Source organism: Canis lupus, chromosome 18 (genome assembly GCF_048164855.1).
Source record: "Canis lupus baileyi chromosome 18, mCanLup2.hap1, whole genome shotgun sequence".
Taxonomy (NCBI): Eukaryota; Metazoa; Chordata; class Mammalia; order Carnivora; family Canidae; genus Canis; species Canis lupus.
The window spans coordinates 44723825-44747020 of record NC_132855.1 but is presented as its reverse complement, the minus strand read 5'-3'; the positions used below and the strand labels follow the sequence as shown (position 1 = coordinate 44747020).

Here is a 23196-nt window from a genome sequence, read left to right as displayed (position 1 = left end):
AGAGATCACACACACATAAATGGAGATAAGATAAATGTGGCAAATGTTGAAAACTGTTGACTCTAGAGAGTAAGCATATGGATGTTCATTGTACTATTCAAATTCTCTGCAAACGAAAAATTTCAAAATCAGTTCTGGAGTTTGGTCTTTTCAACTTTGTGCCTTGGTAAATGTTTTGTGGAAAAAAGTATTTAAGGATTTTTGCTAACAAACTTTATTGGGGAGGTCATATTTAGTAGGAAATATTTAGTTGGGTGTCCATTTCAAAGCTATTGTCAGTTTTGTTTCATTTATTTTTTTATTTTATTTTATTTTATTATTTTTTTTTGTAACACCTGTAACCCAAATCTGGACGGAACTAAAGGTGCCAGGGGACTACCGGGGCTGGAGGCCGAGGAGAAAGGCCGGAGGAGATCGCAGGATGTTGCCTGGCGCCGGCGGCCCAGTGGATTCTGGGAATTGTAGTCTCCCAGTCATCCAGAGCATTCCTGATTAGGGCCTCGGGAGAACCTGCCTAGGCTCCCAGAAGTCTCCGGTGCTGCTCGCTGGGAACGCACTTCCTGGGACGCAGCGAGGGAGACGCTCTAAGAAGCTCCTCAGTGTGGGCGAGTGAAATGTCTTGGATGTGAGAAACAGGTAGGTGTGGTCAAGAATCCGATTTCTGGGTCTTTTGCGTAAGTAGTTGACGGTTTTGTGTAAAACAGCTAAATCGGAGGGAATCAGGGACACGGAAAACTGTTGACCACATCTGCGGACGTGAAAAGGGCGTGAGGTATTTGAAAAGGCTTTAAAAATTTTTGCACACGGGAGTATGGAAATGTCGGGGTGTCTTGCCGGAGCGGCCGAGGAGGGCTTGGGCTTGGCCAGCGGGGCGTGCGGTGTGGAGCTGCAAGTTGCTATTTTTGAATCACCAGCTGCTTGTGTAATGATGACCTGCTCGCGGTTCAAACCCACTCAGTGCTGTAGGGATGGGCTTGCTCTGAGAGCGTTGTCATTGTTGCGGTCTCTTTCCATTGGCTCTAACTAGGAGAGCTCCCCCTTCCCCCAACCCCCCACCCCCGACCCTTTTTTTTTCTTTCTTTCTGCTAGCTCTGGTGCTCCGAAGGACAGGGCTTGAAGGGATGGAGAGGAGAGGAGAGGAGGGGGAGTGCGGGTTTCTCTGAAGCCCAAGTTGTGTGCAGTAGGCCTCGGAAGGGGCCGGATGCTACGCTGGAGGAAGGCCAGACTTGCTCGGTGAGCCTACTTAAAATGAAAGCTCAGGGATGCTAGTATGTGTTTTTAATTGTAAAACAATTTCCCCTTAATTTGGAGTGAGTGATTATGCTTGACACCAACTCAAGAAACCTACATTTAGGAAAGAAAAATTATAATTTGAAATCTCTTCTGTTGAGGACCACATTCTACGTAATAATTATAGGGCTAGTAATAAATGCCTTAATCCAGGAAGTTCTCTGGCGTCTACAGGTTTGCATCCTCATCCTACCTATTGTGATAAGTAGAATTTGAAAAGGAAGTTGTTGGTGCTTAAAATAGATTTATAAAAACATTTAAGTGGCAGGTTGAGACCGCTGGTGGAACTAAACTCAAAAAAGCATTCTAGTTGCAAATTTTAGGATGCACAGTGCAGATCAACTTAGCCTAGTTTTGTTATCAGTGTGCTTTTAAAAGATACAAAAGAAACAGTGAAGCAGTTTCCTTGGGCCTCCTTATTCTTAGTTGTGAATAGGAACTAAAAAATCCATTACATACATATGTGTGTGCGTGTGTACACGTGTATGATTTAAAGAAGTCTTATATTAATTTAGGACATTTTTCCTATTTCTTTAGGCCCAGATCATCTCTACTGTCTATTCAGATGTGCATCTATTTCTTCTAAGTTGATTAAAGTTGTTTTAGAACTGTGAAGTACCTCAAAGAGTAAGTACATCCTTTGATTTTACTCTTTTTCCTTTTTCCACCATATGTCCGATGACATGTTTTTCTCTTGTTCAACAAAATAAAGTTACAAGATAGACCTCTCTTGAAAGCAATGATTGATGACCTATAGTTTCTAAGAAAACTCAAATTACAAGTAGAAGACTGCTAGTCTTACCATCAGGAAGTGATGTAGCTATTGTTATACGTGTCTTCTCATAGCTATTCCTGGGATTGTCCCTGAAAAAATTACATAGTGATGGGTCTGTGAATTCCTAAAGCTCTTAGCCATTATTCCTGCCTCGGACTTCTTTGAATGCTATTCAAAACCACAGAACAGATACCTTTTTGAAAATATTTTTATTTGAAAATGATATATTTGATAATCTTTAACTCTGTACCAAATTTTATCCATCTGCTTCTGAAAGTCACCATGGAACATAGTCAGATGACAAATGTGAAGTGGTTGTTTTGAAACAGAGTCCTTATTTGATTTGGTCAGTAATTACTCCAAAGAGAATCCTCTGTTATTATTGTTATATGGCTATAGTCATCTGTGATTGATTGCTGAGATCAAAAAAAAAAAAAAAAAAAAGCATGTTTCTAGCTAAAGAAAATAAATAAGCCTACTAATAATCATTATAAACTTAAATTTCTTACCATACTGTTTTACAAAAGGCTTTTTACTATTTATGATCTTATAGCTACCTTGGGGGACATTCTATAGATAAGATATTTGAAGTTCAGAGGACCTTTCCCAGTCTGAAAATGGTAGGATGTGACTGGCATTTGGTCTTTGGTTACCTGGACTATAATACCACTTGCCTCTCTCAGATAGAAACAACAAGCCCAGATATCTATGGATATTAATCCAGCTTTAGGCTGTTCTAGTTAGTGTTCAAGAGTGGTACTTAGATTTGTTAGTGTGTTTTCAACCTTCCATATTTTCTACAGTCCCCAGTAAGGGATTTTCATATGGCATAAAGAGGTTTATCTTTTTTCTGCATTGCTATATTAAAATATAAATACAAATATATAATAAATTGTTTTGCTTTAAAAAGTAGTTTTGTGTTGATAAACAGACATTAATTTGATATATTAACCACTGTTAATAAAGAGGAGGTATATCCAGTAGTAACAAACCTATTAAGTTGAAAACATGAGAATCAACACAGTTGTAAATGAGTGACTCCTTGACCACTGTGAAAATTAACCAGTGTTGCCAAACTTAGATATGTGTTTCTAGAAGAAGAGTCTTTATGTAAATACTTGGGAATGGCCTCATTTTTTTAGGAGAAGAAAATGAACTTTGTTTTAAAAAATGGGAGAGACTGGCCAATGGAGAGTGGAAAGTGGAGAGGGCATGGTCTAGAAGCACATTGGAAGTTTCGAAATGCAGAATATGAATGAATGAATGAATGAATGAATGAATGACACTGATAACAGAGCGGATTTGTAACTTTCTCCCTGGATCCTGACCATCCCATATGGACCTTGTATTTGTTTGTTTGTTTGTTCACTTATTTAACAAATAATCAAGTGCCTTCTGTGTACCAATATGGGACACAGTGAATAAAAGGGAAGGCTCTCTGTCCTGGAATTCAGTGTCATGAGAAAGATAAATACTGAACAAGGAATTATGAGCATAATCACTGCTACAAAAGAGAAGGTACAAAGGTGATTTCAGAGTATATAACTGGGGCTGGGGGGCTGGTTAAAGATAGGGGAAGAGAAGACAGATTTAGAGCCAGATTCCCTGGCTCTAATTTCCAGATTCATCATTAGAAAGAAGAATACCTGTTAGATAAGCAAAAATTAGACTGGAATTAAGAAAGTTCTAGAAGGAAGAAATAGCATGAAGTAAAGCCCTTAGCCAAATTTAAAAGTGCAAAATTTGAAGAGCTAAAAGCAATACGGCTACATAGTCTGTAACATATGAGATGGGAAAGTGACAGATAAGGAGATTGAGAATTTGACAGGAACCCGTGGTGGGATTTGAAACTTTGGAAACCATGGGAAAATTTTGAAACTTTATTCTGAGGGAAATAGGAAGCCATGGAATTTAAGGAATGTAGTGAGGGCCACCTGACTGGCTCAGCTGGTGGATCATGCAACTTTTGATCTCAGGATTATGAGTTTGAGCCCACATTGGGTGTAGAAATTACTTAAAATCCTAAAAAAAAAAAAAAGAAATATAGTGAAATAATCAGATTTACATTTGAAACAGTTATTTTGGATTAAAGATTAATTGGCATAGGACAAGAGTAGAGGTTTTTTTTACCCTCTTAATATGAACAAATCCTAACCTGAGAGTCATTGTTTTCACTTTTAAATCACTAAACATATTCCATCTCCCAGCTATCACTATAAAAGGATACTTCATACTTTTAGTGAGATATATGACTTATCAAATCTTATATATGTGGAGTTAAGAACAGATCATAAAAAGGAAAGTGGCCAAATAAAGTTATAAAGAGCAAAGATATTAATTCCAGCACTGAGGTTGAAATTATCTAAAGATTTGAGGTAATAGTATTTCCCTTCTGAAAAAATGCCATGGTATCCTTGCTGTGTAAATTAGAACTTTTAGTCATTCTCTGGGATCTGAGCTAAGAATGTAAAAGCAAGTTCAGGGGACTGATATATCTTTGTTGATTTGATGCAGGATAAATTCGAATACACTTGATCCTGAAGTAAATTTTGACCTGCTCATTAGTGTTGTTTGATAGTCCATAATCTAAGAACTACAGGAATTTATTTATCATAATAAAGTCATTCATTCTGATCTTACTTCTCTTGCATTCTAGGAATTAGTGGTATTCAGGTGGCATGATTGGAGAAATCTCAATTATATTGATACTCCCAAGTTTTTGACCCCTATCTTTGAAAGCAAGAGGGAGTTTATGATTGGGTTAAGACTCTTGAGTACATAGCCTGAAGAAGTTCTGAAGCTTTAAGAGAAACAAAGGGAACTTTTTCTTAGGTCTTCACAACATTAATCAAATCCTCATTCTCTTTCATTGCTCAATCTTCCTGTAACCCTGGATGATACATTTTTTATGAACAGGTACCTTAGTGGCTCACTTTGCTTAATATCTAACAGTTATCATTTGACATGTAATAATCATACAACTGATTTACTCTCATCATTTTGCTTTCTCATAGAACAGCATATTCTTTCCCTCAGTCTGACTGTTGACACATTGCAGCAAGGTCCAGATCTTCGTGGTTTCAGTGTCCCTCCAGGGCCTAATAGTATTTTTATGTGCTAGATACTCAGTAAATGCTTGAGTTGAATGAATTGGTTCATTGAATGAATTATTACTTGGTAATAGCTACTTCCTTGTCCAGTTCTACATTATCAGTAGCCTACCTTTGTGAGTTACTTTGGTCTTGGAACAGTGCCCAGTACTTATTTATTCAAATATTCCTAGAATAAGTTAAGTGCCAACCACTGTGCAAGTTGCTAACCGTGTATGGGGGAGACAGACAGGTACGTGAGCAAAAACCTGAATGAAGCTGAATTTTGGAGCTTGGCATCGTTAGTAGCCTTTTCCAGTATAAATATCTCAGACCTGCACCACAGTTTCCATTGCTGGAATAAGGTTGTTGGTTACTAAAATTAAGCAAGACAGTTTTTCTCCCCGATTTGCATGAAAAATATAAATTAGGACTGTAATTCTTTTGTTTTGTTTTCATCTCTAAACAATATATTTATAAATAATTGCCACTTTTGGGAATATTGACAGAAGACAACATGATAAGTAGTAAATTAATATTAATGGAGAAACTTAGAACTAATTATGCTTAACTTAAGGACTTTGAAAAATGGTTCACTTGGGCTTAACTGATTTATATATGTATGCATACCTATATATTTTATGGTAGTAAAGATATCCCTAGTCTATATGATCAGATTAAATATTGCAAATATGTTGTTTTCTAAAGAAAAAACAATGTACCTTCCCATTCAGACACATTTGATCAAGTTCCTTTTTTTTTTTTTTTTTTTTCATTTTTTTCATTTGATCAAGTTCTAACCCAGTTTAATATTTTGATCTTTCTGGACCCTAAACTCCTGGAAATGCTATTCCATCATTGCAAGAGGTGGTATTAGACTGTAAAGGATCATGGGTACTCTGAACACATACTGTATTCAGAAACAATAATTCTCAACCTGTCCCTCCTTCATCATGATGTAACTAAAAGAAGTAAAAGTGCTACTTTATTAGTCTACTTTGTTACTTCATTGGGGATGTGATAGAAGGCAGAGAAAATACACTTGAATGGTGTTTGAAGAATGAGTTTCACATTCTTAAAGCTGAATAAGGTATTGGTCTTTATACTTTGTCATATACAGAAAAAGAACAGAGCCTTTTAATTTGGAATGAGAGAGAGCCCTGGCCACTTTTTTTTCTTTTTCTTACTGTAGCGTTAAAGGAGTAGGTTGTCATTACTTTAGGAATTTTTGCATTCATCTATGAGCCGTCATGGTATAATAACCAGTAACCACTAGTGTAATAACCTGAAAAGCTTGCAAGTCATCCTGAATCAGTTAGGAAATAGTTAAGCAGAATAATATCAGGGATCTTTGTTCTCTTCTTTTCATTTGACTAACTCAATGGAGAAGAGGTCATTTACATTTTGTAATTATCCAGTGCACCTAGTATGTAGGAATGAGATGTTGCTTTTTCTTTTTCTTTTTTTAAGATTTTATTTATTTATTCATGATAGTCACACAGAGAGAGAGAGAGAGAGAGAGGGGCAGAGACATAGGCAGAGGGAGAAGCAGGCTCCATGCAGGGAGCCTGACGTGGGATTTGATCCCGGGTCTCCAGGATTGCGCCCTGGGCCAAAGGCAGGTGCTAAACCGCTGCGCCACCCAGGGATCCCATGCTTTTTCTTATTTAACATTTATTCAGCAGATGTTCTTTAAACTGCTCCAGTGTGCCAGGCACTGAGCTGGTCACTGAGTCCTAAGAAATAGTTAATACTTGAATTACTCTTATAACATGCTAGACATGTTTTAAGCTCTGGACATTATATTAACTCACTAAATACTTTGTGAAGTAGGTACTGTTATTTTTTCCATTTTAAAGATCAGGAAGATGAATCACAGAGGTTTTATAAGCTGACCCGCGGTCACTTGGCCAGTAAGTGAGGAAGTGGGGATTAGAACCCTAGCAGTCTGGCTCAGAGTCCTCCCTCAGCCAATCTGCTGTCCTGTAATGCTTCTTTCCCCATGTCTTCATCTCTTATGAGCTGCCTTCACCTCAGCTGCATGCGGGTTTCATTTTACATCTGCATGAGCATTGAAGGCTGAATTTGTGTTGTTTATAGTTGATGGATGATGAGTGCTCTGACCATATGTATTTGAATGGCTGACATAATATACCATATGTGTGTTGAATGAGTGATTATTGACAATTGAGAGACTTTCATATGTGGTGTTAAGAGGATTTGAAGTGATTTTGATTGAGTTCCTGGCTCTGATTTGCTGGGAAGTAAAATACTCATGCCTTTAGTTCTTCAGTTGCTGCATGACCCAGCTACTGGTAACCAAGCATGGGTCAGTGCACCTGTGCTCTGAGGTCACATGCACATGTGTTTATGTATGTTCAGATTTACATAGGAAACAGGGACAGGCTTTTCCGTCTTTGCATTGACATCATTAGTTGTGCTGCCAATCAGCACCACCTTTCCTACTCTGCTCTTCTATTGTCCCCTCATGATTTGTCCTCTTGTGTGTCACCCCCCAGTCTGACTGACAGTACTGCACAAGCCTGCCTGCCATGGGCTGTCGGGATGTCCATGCAGCCACAGTCCTCTCCTTCCTGTGTGGAATCGCCTCGGTAGCAGGCCTCTTTGCAGGAACTCTGCTTCCCAACTGGAGGAAATTACGACTGATCACATTCAACAGAAACGAGAAGAATCTGACTGTTTATACTGGCCTGTGGGTGAAGTGTGCCCGATATGATGGGAGCAGTGACTGCCTGATGTATGATACTACTTGGTACTCATCAGTTGACCAACTGGACTTGCGGGTCCTCCAGTTTGCCCTGCCTCTCAGCATCCTGATTGCAATGGGTGCCCTGCTGCTCTGCCTCATTGGAATGTGCAACACGGCCTTCAGGTCCTCAGTGCCCAACATCAAACTGGCCAAGTGTCTGGTCAATAGTGCAGGCTGCCATCTGGTGGCCGGGCTGCTGTTTTTCCTGGCAGGTACTGTGAGCCTCTCCCCATCCATCTGGGTCATCTTTTATAACGTTCATCTGAACAAGAAGTTTGAGCCAGTCTTTACATTTGACTACGCAGTGTATGTCACTATGGCTAGTGCTGGGGGCCTGTATATGACTTCCCTTCTACTGTTTATTTGGTACTGTGCATGCAAATCTTTGCCTTCTCCTTTCTGGCAGCCACTGTACTCCCATCCGCCCAGTATGCATACTTACTCACAGCCCTATTCAGCACGTTCCCGCCTTTCTGCCATTGAAATTGACATTCCAGTTGTTTCACACACCACCTAATGGGGAAATAGTTCTCAGAGAAAACTTGTAGCCTCACATCTCCCGTATACAAGAACCCATATACATTTTCCTTTGTTTCTGACCAGTCAATGAAGCCAAATTCATATGTCCAGGTAGAATGAAGTGCTGCTAGTTTTATGAAAAGTACATTATTTTAATGTGAATCATTCCTTTTATCTTGCTTCTTATGCTAGAAGGATTTTTAACCTCTATATTGATACTTAATCAGTTATTCAAGTGGAAAGGGCCTGTGTCTCAGTTGAGGTGATTTAGAGCAACATGGTAAAGTAAAAAATGATGACTAAGAGAGGCTATTGTACATGATATTTATGAGTATTTCAGAATGTGTATTGTCCTTTTTCTATAATACCTTAAACTGGGGAAAAAAAAGGGCAATTTCAAATATAAGAAATTTCTTTCAGGTAAGGATAATATTTTAACAGTAGTCAGTCTACCAGCTTAAGGCTGTAACTTTTCTTACTTCTCTCTCGGGGCTAATTATATTGAATAGAGTTTCATATTTTGAAGATACTTTCCTTTGTGCATTCCTTATCTTCTACCTCATGGCAGTGTTTAAAAATAAAATGCATTTTAAGTGATGTAAGAGAGAATAAGCCTAACATTTTAAATATCTACTAGTATGGATAACATTTAACATAATTTTAAAAGTTAATGATTCTATAAATTGTATTATTAGAGTTAAAATGGGCCATGTGATGGATCGGTGCTTCCCTTCTGAGGCAAAAATCCTTTTTTTTTTTTTTTTTTTTTTCAGATAGCATCCACCAAGGTAGTACTCATGGCCCTCTATAATCTCTTAATGACAAAGAGAAAGAAAGAAAGAGGCCCAAGCGGTTTGTTTTTAGACAGTGGTAGGGGACAAGCATCTATTCTTCATTGACAACATCAGAGATTCATTTGGGTGACTGCCTTTTGAATGATGAGTGAAGTAAGTTATGCTTCACCATGACCACATTCACTCTTGATTCAGTTCCTGCCCTCATCACTGATTATTTCCTTGAGCATATAACTTTGCTCAACACTTTAGTGGGTGCTGTAGAGGATATATGAAAAGTATGAGATCTAGTCCCATCCATTAAGATATTTTAATAAAGGGCAGCCCGGGTGGCTCAGCGGTTTAGTGCCGCCTTCAGCCCAGGGCGTGATCCTGGAGACCCAGGATCTTGTCCCACGTCGGGCTCCCTGCATGGAGCCTGCTTCTCCCTCTGCCTATGTTTCTGCCTCTCTCTCTCTCTCTCTGTGTGTCTCTCATGAGTAAATAAATAAAATATTTTTTAAAAAAAGATATTTTAATAAAGAAGATCAAACTGTTATCTCACAAATAGGGAACAGTCTGACTTAATTGGCAGCTGGTCTTAATTTCTCAATCATTGATCCAGGAATATATTTCAACCAGAGATGTGGCTTTTTGGCAGACAGGCTTATTGTACGATACCAGCAATATTCTGGAACTTAGAAATTCAATTCATTGGATCCTTTAGAGCACCTACCCTAGCCTAGACACTATAATAACACTGTATCAGATTCATGAAAATGGGCAAAAATGGTAAAGAAATTAAATTATTCCCTTTTCACCTCTGAAAGTATGATGATGTATTGAAGAGGGAGGAATAATTAAAATCTCTCTTGTAACGGGGTAATATTTAGATGCAACCACGTTAACACTGAGATGAATGCTTAGAAATTCAGGGATATTGGGTGTTTACCTTATGAATTTGAGCTGCTGACTTAATTGGTATAATTTGCTATATATTAGTACTGTGTTCATAAGGATTTTGTTTTATTAACCATTACAAATTTCACAAACAGCTAGTTGCATGGTAAACAGATTATTATGCCTCTTTGCAAATCTGGATATGATTCTGATACTTTTGTGGTTGTAAGTGGTACTATTTTTTTTCCCTAATTACAGCACTGGTTTATGTATATAGCAAATAAATCCAGTTGTATAATTTTTAAATGCCATCAGTATAAAGCATGCAAAAATACGTTTTTTTTAGTTACAGCTTCTGATTACCTTCATTTCCATTCCTTTTTTGCTCTTCTCAGATATAGCTAAATCCTGATCACTCCAAGACAATGGCAGGTAGAATTTTGAGACTAATATTAATTTCCTCCTTTGCTAATTAATATCAGTCTCACTAAATTTGTCCAGAAATGTCAAGAATTCTACCATCTTCCTGTTCTTAGTATCAACAATATTAAAGAAAAGTAGACTTAGCCATTAATACACTAGACAGGTTTTAGTCCATGGGATTATAAATATAAATGTGAAGGTTTTCCTGTAAGCATCTTTTGCAGTCTTTTCATAATCCGTAGCCTCAAACTAGTATTTACTATGGATATAGTAGGCAAAAGAAACCGCTGTTTCCCTTATTGTCTTTAATATTTCAGATTTGCTCTCAATAGCTGTTCTTCAAAGCCATCAAAGGAAAGCAAGTATTTACAGTTCTTTTTAGTAATTTTTGAGCACTCATCAGGCTATCATTGTGATGGGGGATTTTTTTGTTGTTGTTGCTGCAAGTTATTAATGTTAAGGGCCTTTTACAGAAGCCAGCTTGGAAACAACCTTAAATGTGGTATGATGCACCAGATTTGGTTTATCCAGCAATGGGAGGAAAAAAAAAAACTCTGAGTTTACTTTACTTGTAATTATACACTATACTAGATGATGTTTGTTGTAAACTGCAATGTAAAACCTCAGTAAAACTGCACTGTACTTCTTGATGTTTATTAAAAGATGTATTTTTACAAGTTTTTGTTTCTATGCTTTTCCTCAATACTTTAAAGTAAAATAGTTTGAGGGGCGCCTTGGTGGCTTAGTCAGTTAAGCATCTGACTCTTGATTTCGGCTCAGGTCATGATCTCAGGGTCGTAAGATTGAGCCCCTTGTCAGGCTCTGCACTGAGTGTGGAGCTTGCTTAAGATTCTCTCCCCCGTCCCATACCCCCACATGCACATACTCCTCTCTCAAATAAATCAATAAATATTTTGAGAAATGTTTCTCAAATATATGTAAATTGAAAAAGATACAGCCCCATTTAAAGCCCTATAGAATAGCAATTGGAAAGGAATTTGAAAACATGGATTTGTTATTCCAGAAGCATCAAGACCCCTTATCCATTTTTAAGAGTAGTCTAGGAATTCACTGGACTGTTTCAGTATTCCACAAAAAAACAATGAAGTTAGTATGCCGGATTTCCTCATCAATGGAGTTTTTTAATGGACTGTGTTCTTAAAAATTGAGAGCTCTCAAATGATTAAATAGGAGGACCTTTTCTTACTCTTCAGAACATGAGGTTTCCAGAAGAAGTGGTCCTAATGGGTAAGTCACCTTAAGATTTCTGAAGCTTGGGATGAACTTTTAATTTTTTGGATTGCAGCTTTCTGGGATAGTTCTCACATGCACTCCTCACTGAACCCCTGCTCTATGGTAGTATCTTAGATGGAAGAGCCATATGTTGCCCTAGAAATCTGAAGCTGCTTCAGGTTGGGCATCCCCAGCTGAATATGCTAACACCACAATTCTGAGTCACCCCTTAGTTGGACAGGTTCTTTGAGGGTAACTAAATACTAGCGAATCCCTTCATGCTAACCAAATTCACAAGAGACTGGCTTACCAACCAGAAATGATAACTACAGACTACTTAAAACCACTATCCAAGACCTGTTTTTAAAAATACACCCTAAAACAGATCTTCAAGAAAAAAATTATTCCAGTCCTGGGATAGGGAAAGTACAAGACAAGCCCAGCACATCTTGTTCTTTCAGAAAGTAAGGAAACACTCAAAGAATGATGGGGACATGTCAAATTACATAGGAGTCAGCTTGAGGTTCCTACTGACCAAATCGGACAATCTGAGCATCAAAATAAAAAGTAATGGATTATAAGCTGTTAAATAAGGCAAAACTCTGTGTGTCTATACCAATATAAATGGAAAGAAAGAAAAGCTGTTTGTTATAGTAAAATACTAAGAAATAAAATAGGAAAAAAGACAGGAAAACATCAATAGAACTTTCATCAAACTTTAATGAAAGTTTGGTGAAAAACAGGATAAATGTCTTGTAAATACTTACTCTCAAAATTCTCCATAAGTGACTTACTAATTTCAAAGGGAAGAATAGTAACTTCATAGTGCGTAGGCTTGCCAGACACAGCCTTAACCAAGTGATGAAATTTATCACTGATAATAAGACCAACACTATGCATCTCCTGATATGATGCAGTAAGGCCACATCATTGCTTTGGCATTTCCATGAAAAATAAGTAGCTTGGGTAGCTCAGTCAGTTAAGCATCTGACTTTGGTTCAGGTCATGATCTCAGGGTCCTGGAATTAAGCCTCACATTGGGCTACCCTGCTCAGCAGAGAGTCTGCTTGTCCCTCTCCCTCTGGCCCCCTATCCTGCTCATGTGCTCACATGCTCGCACTCTGTGTCAAATAAACAAAATCTTAAAAAAAAAAAAAAAAAAAAACCATATCTTCAGACTAATCTTGCTGAAAGATGGGCAGCTTCTCAGTTCCACTTTTCCTTTTTGCTTTCTTCTCTTTCTCCTGATCTTCAATTTTATAAAAAAGGCATAAAAACTTACAATCTAAGTTGTCTCCAAAAAATTGCATACAAGTAACTCTTTTAGGAGGGATTTTGAAAAGCTTATGTCCGGTCTTCTGAAAAACTAAAAAGGGAATATCCCTTGCAGAAGAGATGTAAATCAAAGTCACAGAGCCACAGGACTTGGGTCTTAACGAGCTGTCCCATTTCCATTTATTAGGAAAATATCTTCTGTCCTAAAACATACTGACCTGTAAGCCTAAGGGCTCTCTCCCCTTGCCCCGCCCCCCAACTAGAGGAACTTTTCTAGAAGGTCATTTCCCTTGTATCTGCTGGATGTCTCCCCACCCTCTAGTTCAGGAAGGTTCTAAATCTGAAGGGCTGTGGAATTTGGGTAGGAAGAGTTCAACTGTAGCCTAGCTAGTATTCATATACAAATCTGCTACTAATGGGGAATTTGGGCTTGTTTGTTGTATTTTGTTTGGGAATATGCCAACTTTCAGACTGTTCTATAAAACAAATTCTTAAGCAAACTTTGAGGAAGAACATGATATGGTGGATGAGAAAAAGAAAAATTTCCTTATTTTCTATGAAAACCCAATGTGAAAAAAAAAAAAAAAGAAAACCCAATGTGCCTGGGTACTGTTAGTAGAAATCTAGTAATTGGAATTTTGAGTGGTCCTTATACATTAAAATTCTCTGTAGAAAGAATATATATTCATGTTTCCAAAGTTTTGTTTTACAGAAAAAAGTAACTTCTGCTGCTCATTAAGAGAAAAGGTATTATTGATACTTTAACTGTGTTAAACCTAGTGGCTTCACATCAGGATTCACTCTTTAACAGTTTGAAAAGATACTTATGGTAAATCAAGATAATTCACTTAAATTTAAAAAAAAATAAAAAAAATGTTTTGCCTCTATCCCCATGTTCCTTTTCTTGCTCTAACTCTCAGAACCTAATCTTGTGATCTAGAAGGTCCTGGTAGAAATTTTAGCAACAGAAGACTGCTATAATTAGTGGGGACCCCTAGGTCTTGGCAGCCCTAAGCAAGTGCCTAGCAAGCCCACCTTTCCCCTTGCTGGCCATGTGGACAAAGGCTTTGGTTTAACTGGCCCCTCATGTTCTAGAGCTGCTAATCTGCTCCTGGCTATTTCTGCTTTAAGAACTCGAAGGTCACATTGAAGGCTGGAGCCAGGTGATACCAGCCAATTGTGCACATCTCTTCCCAGCTCTGTATCCCCTGACATCGTGTTGATGGCTTCAAATTGGCCATGTTGGAAGTATGTATGCCACAGAAATTAGCAAATACTACAAGTTAGGGGTTTTCTTTTTTTCTTTCTTTCTGAGAGCTATAAAACTTCACCTGTGATAAAAGGAATCTCTGAAGTAGACTCTCAATAGGTCTTTCTCCAGTATTGCCCTGTCTTCCTTTGCACCACTAATCCATCCTGTACACAGGTAACAGAATGAACCTTATAAAATGCATATATGGCCTAGCCCCTCCTATACTTAAAATAATTCAGCAGGTACCCTTCAGAACAGAATCTAAGCCCTTGCCTTAAGTCCGAATGGAAGGTCTTATACAGTAATACAAGGTAAATTGAAGAACATAGAGTCAGCCAAAGTGAACTCTCTGGCATAGCACAGTACACAAGAGTTATTTAGAAGGGGATTTTATGGGACTCCTGGGTGGCTCAGCAGTTTAGCACCTGCCTTTGGCTCAGGACATGATCCTGGAGTCCTGGGATTGAGTCCCACTTCGGGCTCCCTGCATGGAGCCTGCTTCTCCCTCTGTCTATGTCTCTACCTCTCTCTCTCTCTCTCTCTCTCTCTCTCTCATGAATAAATAAAATCTTTAAAGAAAAAAATAGAAGGGGATTTTATTCTCACACCCATAGCTGATCAGACTTTTAGCAATTATTGACACTATCTCCCAAGTCTAATGTGTAACAAAAAATGCAAATTCAATAATAAATGATAAGAAATAGCCCCTTTCAGTGGCTAGATTGGTCACATGCTTATTCAAGGAATTTATATTTTGTATATGATAGAAAGGGTAGCATGATGATATCTAGCCTTTAAGATGGAGCCTAATGATCCTTGTCCCCCAGTATTCATAACTTTTTGTGGTCCCGTGCCACTGAGCAGGGCTGACCTGTGTTTCCAGTAACATTTTGCAGAAATGATAATACGGGATTTCTGAGGTTAGAGTCATAAAAGACATTGTAGCTTCTGGCTGTCACTCTTGGGTCACTTTCTCTGGGGGAAGACAGCTGCCATGTTGTAAAGATATGGACAACCCTGTGATTAATATAGGAGGAATTGAGGGGTCCTACCAATAGCCATTACCAACTGGCCAGCCATGTATAAAAGAGCCATGTTAAAAGCAGATTTCCCTCAACTCCAGTCAAGCCTTCAGATGACCACATTCCTGACCAACATCTTGATTGCAACCTGTTTGAGAGACCTCAAGTCAGAATCACCCAGCTAAGCTGCCCCCAACTTTCTGGCTCACACAAACTGAAATAATTCTTATTGTTGTTTTAAGGTGCTAAGTTTTGGGCTTTTTATACAGCAATAGATGACTACTACAAAAAGCATAGAGCAAATGCAGAGGACCAACCTTGAAGAGTATTTGTTTTTGTGCTATGAAAGATATTGTGAATTTTATGTATCAGAATAAAATCTGTCATGACCCCAGATTCCCTTGAAAAGTGCTGAATATTGTCCAAGTTGGTAAAATAGTCTAATCTAAAGTGTGTATATTGGAAGTGGGAGGTGAGAAAGATCCAAGCTTAGACTGAGTGAAGAGTTCTTTCTAATTTGGTTAGGTTGTAAGTGACTACATTTGTTACCAGAGAAATAAACTGAAGAATAAACATACATATAATTTGGGATAGAAGTTAGATATATTTATAGTCAAATTAATCTGAGGCACATAGTGGTTATATTGTTTTATGGTTACTAGGAATAAATAAGCCATACTTATGAAAAATATATAACTTGTTCTTATCTAACCATCTGAGTACATCCAGCCCTACAGGAAGAAAATAAAACAAATAGTTTCCCATGTAGAAGAGGAAATAGCTGATTCTAAGACTCATCAGGTAGTTGAGTTGACAAGTAATACCTCCCTCTAGTAAAAACAAATAGCACGACAAAAAGACTATGGCAGGAGTCCTGAGAGAAAGGTTAAGAGAGGGAAAATTAATTGTAAAGACATTTCATACAGTGAATTTAAACTGGTTGCTCTCTTAACACTTGCCCTGAAAAGTGGCCAGATTCTGTGGCTTGTGACCTTAGGCAACTAGCCTAAGGTTGGAGAATAAAAGAAATTTATAGGAGAAAATGTGATATGAGTGGAGAGATGGCTCAGCAATGCAAAGCATCAAAAGCTAATTTTTCCTACTCTTTTTAGGTTACTTCTCTCCCCACTCAGCTTGTCAGGCACTAAAGTGAAGAAAGCCACAAATGCTAAAGTAGAATGGAGAAACTGGTAAGTTTTCCCCAGGTAGAACCACAGCGCCTGTATCATTTAGAGAGCTTTGACAGAGAACAGAGCAGGAATTAAGGAAGTCCTAATACCTTGTGATAGAAGAATTATCTGTAGTTCAGCTCAAGCCAAGTGAAATCCTGTATCTTTATCTATAAAAGAATGACGAACAAAAATTCAGTTTGTTCAGAGAACAAAAGTATATCAGTCTTAAGGAAGTAGAGGAATCAAACTTTTAAGATTTCTCCAAAGAGAAAAATGGCAAATGAAAAGAAAATCATCTCACTCTTATGTTGTACTTAAAAAACCCCTGCTATTGTCAGTCATATATCAAGTAACTGGCAGCCCTTCTTTCTATGTTTATGTATTTGCTTTTGTTTCTACAGATGTCTCTGAAATTTTTCTTAGAAGCAGTCACTAAGGCTGCCAAGAGAAATTAGCAATGCTTCCATGGTGGCATAGGCATGAATCATACCAACAAGGACAAATAAGAACACTTCTTTCTCCAATTCCCACTAGAGAGTGCTCTTACAAGACATTGTGCCATAAGGGCAGGACAGGCTTAATGAGTATGAGACCTGTGCAGCACATAAGGCCCTATGCTCAGAAGGGCCCTGTCCCTGATTTAATATTCTCTGGTCACTATCTTGAGATTCTTAATTTTTGAACAAGGAGCCCAGTGTTTTTATTTTGTGCTGGACCCCACAAATTATGTAGGCAGTTCTCCATGAGGTCACTGTGGGAAAGGCAATACACCAGTTTGAAGGCAGGGATATTTGGGATTCTGTCCAAATTTCCTCTTATTTGTTATGCAATGGGAAAACTACTTATCCTCTGAACCTCAGATTTCCATCTGCAACAAAGACAGTGCCATCTACCCCCTAGAGTTATTACTGTGAAGATTAGACATCATTGTGAAAAAATGCAGAGGAAGCACCTAGTACAGTATGCCTGGCTTTACTAGGATCATTATTCATGAAAGCCAAGTCTAGATATCAGATCCTAATTGATGTTAGTGATGTCCATAAAAAGAAGTATCTTTATAAAAACTGAATTCTATTTCTGCTTTACATTTTACAGGTAGCTATGGATTTACATTGCCACTGATGCCACTTTTACTAGGATCCTCATGTCTTCTTATTACCTTACTTGGATTCTTTAGTAGAGGCTAAGAAAATTAAAAATCTTCTTATAAGTATTAGGTACTTCATGTAGAATAGTTATGTTTTTCATGATTTTCCACTACAGAAACAAGGAACTCAGTGAGTTTTCCCAGTTCTCCAAGAAAACATGAAGGTGACTAGATACACGATAAAAAATATTTGGTGTCCTTTCTGATAGGCTGAGACAAGGGATTTTTCTACTATCTCCAGTGTCAAAGCAGCAGGCCCCCTCTCTGCTTGAAGGGAATATAAATTTGAAAAATTATAAGGTGACCAAAAAATTATTCATCTTTTAAACCAGCCCCCAAATAACTGTAATCAGGGAAATGTACCTACTTATTCTTTACTTTGGAGAGAAGAGTGCTAGTGGAGCACCAGTTAAACCTTAAGTACTGCCTTGAACAGCTCAGTTGTCCTTACTGTGGGGAGAGAATAGGGAGCCAAGACAGGTCTATCAGATTACTGTGAACACTGAATTAGTACTGACCCATTGCTCCTGGGAGAAATACAGACTCAGGTTCTTGGAAACCTCTGGCCATAACATTTTCCTCAGTCAGTGACTACTACATAACCTTGTTTTGTGTGTATATGTTTTAAAACACTGATCACTGTATCACTGATTCGTTAACATTGAACTCATGGCAAATAGTACTATAACTCATGTCTGAGCAAAGCTTTTTTAACACGTGTGTTTTCACTATAAAGCACATAACAGCTTTCTTGCACTTTGGAAGACTAGACAGCACTTCGGCACTATGATTGAGGGTGCTTTTAAGCAGTGAAATCATCAATAAAAATAAAAAATGTGAAAAATGTGGCACTAAATATATTGCAAAAACACTTGCTTATAATATGAGAGCTGTAACAATAAGGTAGTGCTATGTACTTTTTGACCTCAGCTAGGAACATGCAGTTTGGGCCATTTGAATTTTTTGCTGCTCTGGCTATGTCAGGAAATGACCATGAAAGCTTATGAGTATTGATTTGGGGGTTACAAATAAATTTTAGTGAGTAGGCAAATTTACAATATGGAATCTATGTGGAATCCATGTGTATATGGAAATTAAGAGGGGGCGATTTCACTACCTTAGTGGACTTGAAGAGAAAAAAAATCCAGTAAGTTGGTTAAGAGATGCACACAGATAGGAGATCCAGCCTTCTGTCTCATCTCCTTTTCCAGTAAGATGCAGCAGAGAGTACCCTGGACATGGAGTCAGGAGAACTGACATCTGTCATCAGCAGACAAACAGATCAACAGATGAATGGATAAAGAAGATGTGGTATGTGTGTGTATACACACACACTCAATGGACTACTTCAGCTATCAAAAAAATAAATCTTGCCATTTGCAATGATGTAGATGGAACTAGAGGATATTATACTAAGCAAAATAAGTCAATCAGAGAAAGACAATGATCATATGATCTCCCTCATATGTGAAATTTAAGAAAATAAAACAGGATCCTAGAAGAGAGGAAAAAAATAAAACGAAATCAGAGACGGAGACAAACCATAAGAGATGCTTAATCATAGGAAACAAACTGAGGGTTGCTTGGAGGGAAGGGGGTGGGGAGTGGGAGTAACTGGGTAATGGACTTTAAGGAGGGTACATGATGTAATGAGCACTAGGTATTCTATAAAACAGATGAGTCACTGACTTCTACCTCTGAAACCAATAATACATTATATGTTAATTAATTGAATTTAAATAAAATTTTTATAAAAAGGAGAACTGACATCTCTACAATTCTACATCTTTGTCTTACCAGCTGAGCAACCTTGTGTAGTCATCTGAAACTCCATGTTCTTATTTCTCAGTTTCCACATCTGTGTGTTGAGACCAATAACCTCTATCTTCCTTCAAAGAGTGGTGGAGAGTCCAATGGATTTTTTTTAAGTTCTGGCTTACTGTTACCATAAACCATAGGATGCCATATTATGTATCAGAATCTTCCTTGTAGATGGCTTGTCTTTCCAGAAAAAAAACAAGAGCCAAGTCTATGCTAATGTTTGGATTTGGATAAGTATATTTCCATTCAAAATGCATTATGAATCCAGGGGGACACAATATAAGTATATTCTGGTTAAACTGTCCTTCCTAAGTAAGATAAAGTAACTGAGCCAATAGTTATAACATCTACCCCTACTTCTACGATTTTAGGGCAAATATGGGAATGAGATTACTTGTGACGTAACAGTGTTGGGATGTGGGCAGTGAAAAGCTGACTCTGCTCTGATGTGCAGGAGTTGGGGTGGGTGAAGGAGACACTACAAATGACCCAACCCTAGCTGATGATTGCACAACTTTAGGAGTACATTTAGTACCACTGAACCATTTTCAGTACCTCTGAATCACTTTAAAATGACTAAAGTGGTAACTTTTATATTATGTGTATTTTACTATCATAAAAAATTTGAAAAACAAAAAGTGGGGAACGCCTGGGTGGCTCAGCAGATAAGCGTCTGCATTCGGCTCAGGGCGTGATCCTGGAGTCTCAGGATCGAGTCCCACATGGGGCTCCCAGCATGGAGCCTGCTTCTCCCTCTGCCTATGTCTCTGTCTCTGTCTCTCTCTCTCTCTCTCTGTGTCTCTCATGAATAAATAAATAAAATCTTTAAAAAAAAAAGTGAAAAAACAGTGGTGGGCTGGACTTGGCTGGGCTGCAATTTTGTTGACTGCTGCCCTAGTAGATCATCATAGGTGCATTCCACTGGTCTATAAGAAAGAAGGTGCTGTATTTCCACAGTTCTCCAATAATGTGACAGAGAAGAAAAATTAAAAAAAGAAAAGGACCCAGCCTTTAGCTTAGAGCTGCTGCACTGTTCTTCCATCACATTAGGAAAAAGATGCAGTCCTAACTCTTCAGTTCTAGGGCAGGACATATGGAACATGCCATGGTCCATGAAAAGGCATTCGTATTTCATCAAAAATCAAGTAAGATGTGTAACCTGTGTAAACCTGTTTTGAAAATTGTAGAATGGGGAGATCCCTGGGTGGCTCAGTGGTTTAGTGCCTGCCTTTGGCCCAGGGCGCGATCCTGGAGTCCTGGGATTGAGTCCTGCATCGGGCTCCCGGCATGGAGCCTGCTTCTCCCTCCTCCTGTGTCTCTGACTCTCTCTCTCTCTCTCTAGGTCTATCATAAATAAATAAATAAATAAATAAATAAATAAATAAATAAATAAATAAATAAATAAATAAATAAATAAATAAATCTTAAAAAAAAAAAAGAAAATTTTAGGATGGGGCAGACCCGGTGGCTCAGCGGTTTAGCGCCACCCTCGGCCCAGGGTGGGATCCTGGAGATCCAGGATCGAGTCCCATGTTGAGCTCCCTGCATGGAGCCTGCTTCTGCCTTGCCGTGTCTCTGCCTCTCTCTCTCTCTGTCTCTCATAAATAAATAAAATCTTAAAAAAAAAAAAAAGAAAATTGTAGAATGTATCATGAATAGAAGGTATTAGGAAATGACTGGTATCTAGAGCTAAATATGCTGACAAATATCACTTTGTTAACATAATGTTTCTCACAAGAAAGATGTTTATTTTTAAAAAGATTTTATTTACTTACTTGAGAGAGAGAGAGCAAGAGAGAGAGCACAAGCAGTGGGGGAGAGGTGGTAGAAGCAGGCTTCCTGCTAAGCAGCAGGGAGCCCACCATAGGGCTCAATCCCAGGACCCTGGGATCACCATGGGATCACCCTGGAATCACCCTGGGATCACGACCTGAATGAAGGCAGACATTGACCAACTGAGCCACCCAGGCACCCCCACATGAAAGATGTTTAAAAAGTAGTTGCATCTTCAGGTTTGGTATACTAGGCAATGCCAAACATTATGGTTTGCCAAGGTGAGATCTTCTCAGCCCTTTTCATTATTATTATTTTATTTTATACTTGATATAAACCTAAATAAATGAGCAGCCATTTCTGAAAGTTATCATCTAACTCTATTGATTCGCTTTCCTGTTCAATTTGCATCTCCCACTTCTTTCTTCGATGAAGAAGTTCTTATTTTAAGACCAAACATTTATGTAGCCCTATGTCTCTGCAGTTTTTATATTTGGAGCTCCTTAATCAGAAACTAAATACACTTCAATTAAAAAAAAAAGAAAGAAAGAAAAAAAGAAGATAGGAATTTTGACGACTTAAAAAAATAAATAAAAATCTCTGCTTTCATTAAAAAAAACTAAATATGGATTTGGTTTCAATATTTGCCTTAGCAATTAGTTTGTGAGTGCATAAATAAGTTACATCTGCTTCCTACTATATTTGTGCTTATTTATTTTAGATCAACATAAAATATGCAACTTGACAGAAGAGCATTAGGCAGTACCTGTGACAGTATGGATTTTGATAAGCTGAATGTTGTCTAAGGTCTTAGGTTTCCCTATGTATTCATACTTCTCAGTAGTAAGATCTCCTTGAATTGTGTCATGGTTAGCTTAAAGGACAATACAGGAGACATACAAAACCGAGACTAAGAGGCACCTCTTTCTAGTGTGCTGTCATCCCACCCATCTCTTTTCCTAGACGAACCCAAGGAATTTTTAAAACTATTCAACAGTAAGTCCTTGAAGGATCACTCCATCCAGAGGTATTTTACAGTTAATATGCTACTCTTAAAGATTGGAAACTCTTGAATTGCTCAAAATTAATCTGCAATAGTGGAATTTTAGGTATTATTCATGTTAGAAGTAAGATTCTTGGAAGCCTGAGTTTCTCCTAGAAATGTGCAAATTGGATCACGTGAACCTACCCAATTTTAGTGCATTTTAAGCTTAAGCCTGATCAAGCATCTGAAACCTTGCCAAGACTTCTTTATGGGAAACATGTTTTGTAAAAGATAATGTGAAGGGTTGCCTGGGTAGCTCAGTCCATTAAGCATTTGCCTTTGGCTTAGGTCATGATCCCAGGGTCCTGGGATTGAGCCCTGCATGGGGCTCCCTGCTCAGTGGAGAGCATGCTTCTCCCTTCCCTCTGCCATTCCCCCTGCTTATGCTCTCTTGCTCTATCTCTCTGTCAAATAAATAACAGTCTTTTAAAAAAAGATAATTGAAAATCACTTTATGAAATGCTCTATTTAGTAAAGTACTTTGTGATATGCAAGACAGTTGCTTTAGAGTTGCACTGAGAAGCATTTATAAGTACCAATTATTTTAAAGTGAATGACTATATATGGAAAGTTTTTCCAATCTTCAAATTCTATTGATCTGGCTATAGTTTAATTTTTGTGCAACAATTGTGACATCTAGTGGTTAAAATCAGTAATTCCAGTTTCACATGCTTATTTTCCTTAAATTCATTTAATATGGGATCTTGTCATTCATACAATGCTGAAACAAATATCTTTGCATACTTAATCATAAGGGACAAAGACCAAGTAGTGGAATTCCTGAGTGAAAGGATGTATGTATTTAGAATGTTAATAATTTCAATTTACTATTTAAATGTATAGTTCCACTATGAGAATAATTCTTCATATCATCTCAACAATGTATCCTGTCAAACGTGTTCATTTTTGTTTTATTT

The 23196-nt window shown here is 38.0% G+C and overlaps 2 protein-coding genes and 1 long non-coding RNA gene across 3 annotated transcripts in view; 2 read left to right on the top strand and 1 right to left on the bottom strand.

Annotated features, from left to right (window-relative positions):
• Positions 1-585: 585 nt before the first annotated feature.
• On the top strand, positions 586-11216 carry CLDN12 (claudin 12). Its single transcript, XM_072784255.1, has 3 exons — positions 586-636; positions 1828-1917; positions 7674-11216. The coding sequence occupies exon 3, from the start codon at positions 7707-7709 to the stop codon at positions 8439-8441; it is 735 nt and encodes a 244-aa protein (XP_072640356.1). The 5' UTR covers positions 586-636; positions 1828-1917; positions 7674-7706; the 3' UTR covers positions 8442-11216.
• Positions 587-23196, top strand: part of CDK14 (cyclin dependent kinase 14) — a 721193-nt gene continuing 698583 nt past the window's right edge. Inside the window, exons 1-2 of the mRNA XM_072784251.1 lie at positions 587-636; positions 1828-1917. The gene's annotated coding sequence lies outside the window, so the exon portion shown is untranslated. The remainder of the gene's footprint in view (positions 637-1827; positions 1918-23196) is intronic.
• The window catches only part of LOC140609109 (uncharacterized), a 42803-nt gene continuing 23539 nt past the window's right edge, over positions 3933-23196 (bottom strand). The window contains exon 3 of the long non-coding RNA XR_012011064.1: positions 3933-4087. This is a non-coding gene — a long non-coding RNA (uncharacterized lncRNA). The remainder of the gene's footprint in view (positions 4088-23196) is intronic.

Coding starts and splice junctions, on each gene's coding strand:
- CLDN12 (XM_072784255.1), top strand. CDS start 7,707: ATGGGCTGTCGGGATGTCCATGCAGCCACAGTCCTCTCCTTCCTGTGT.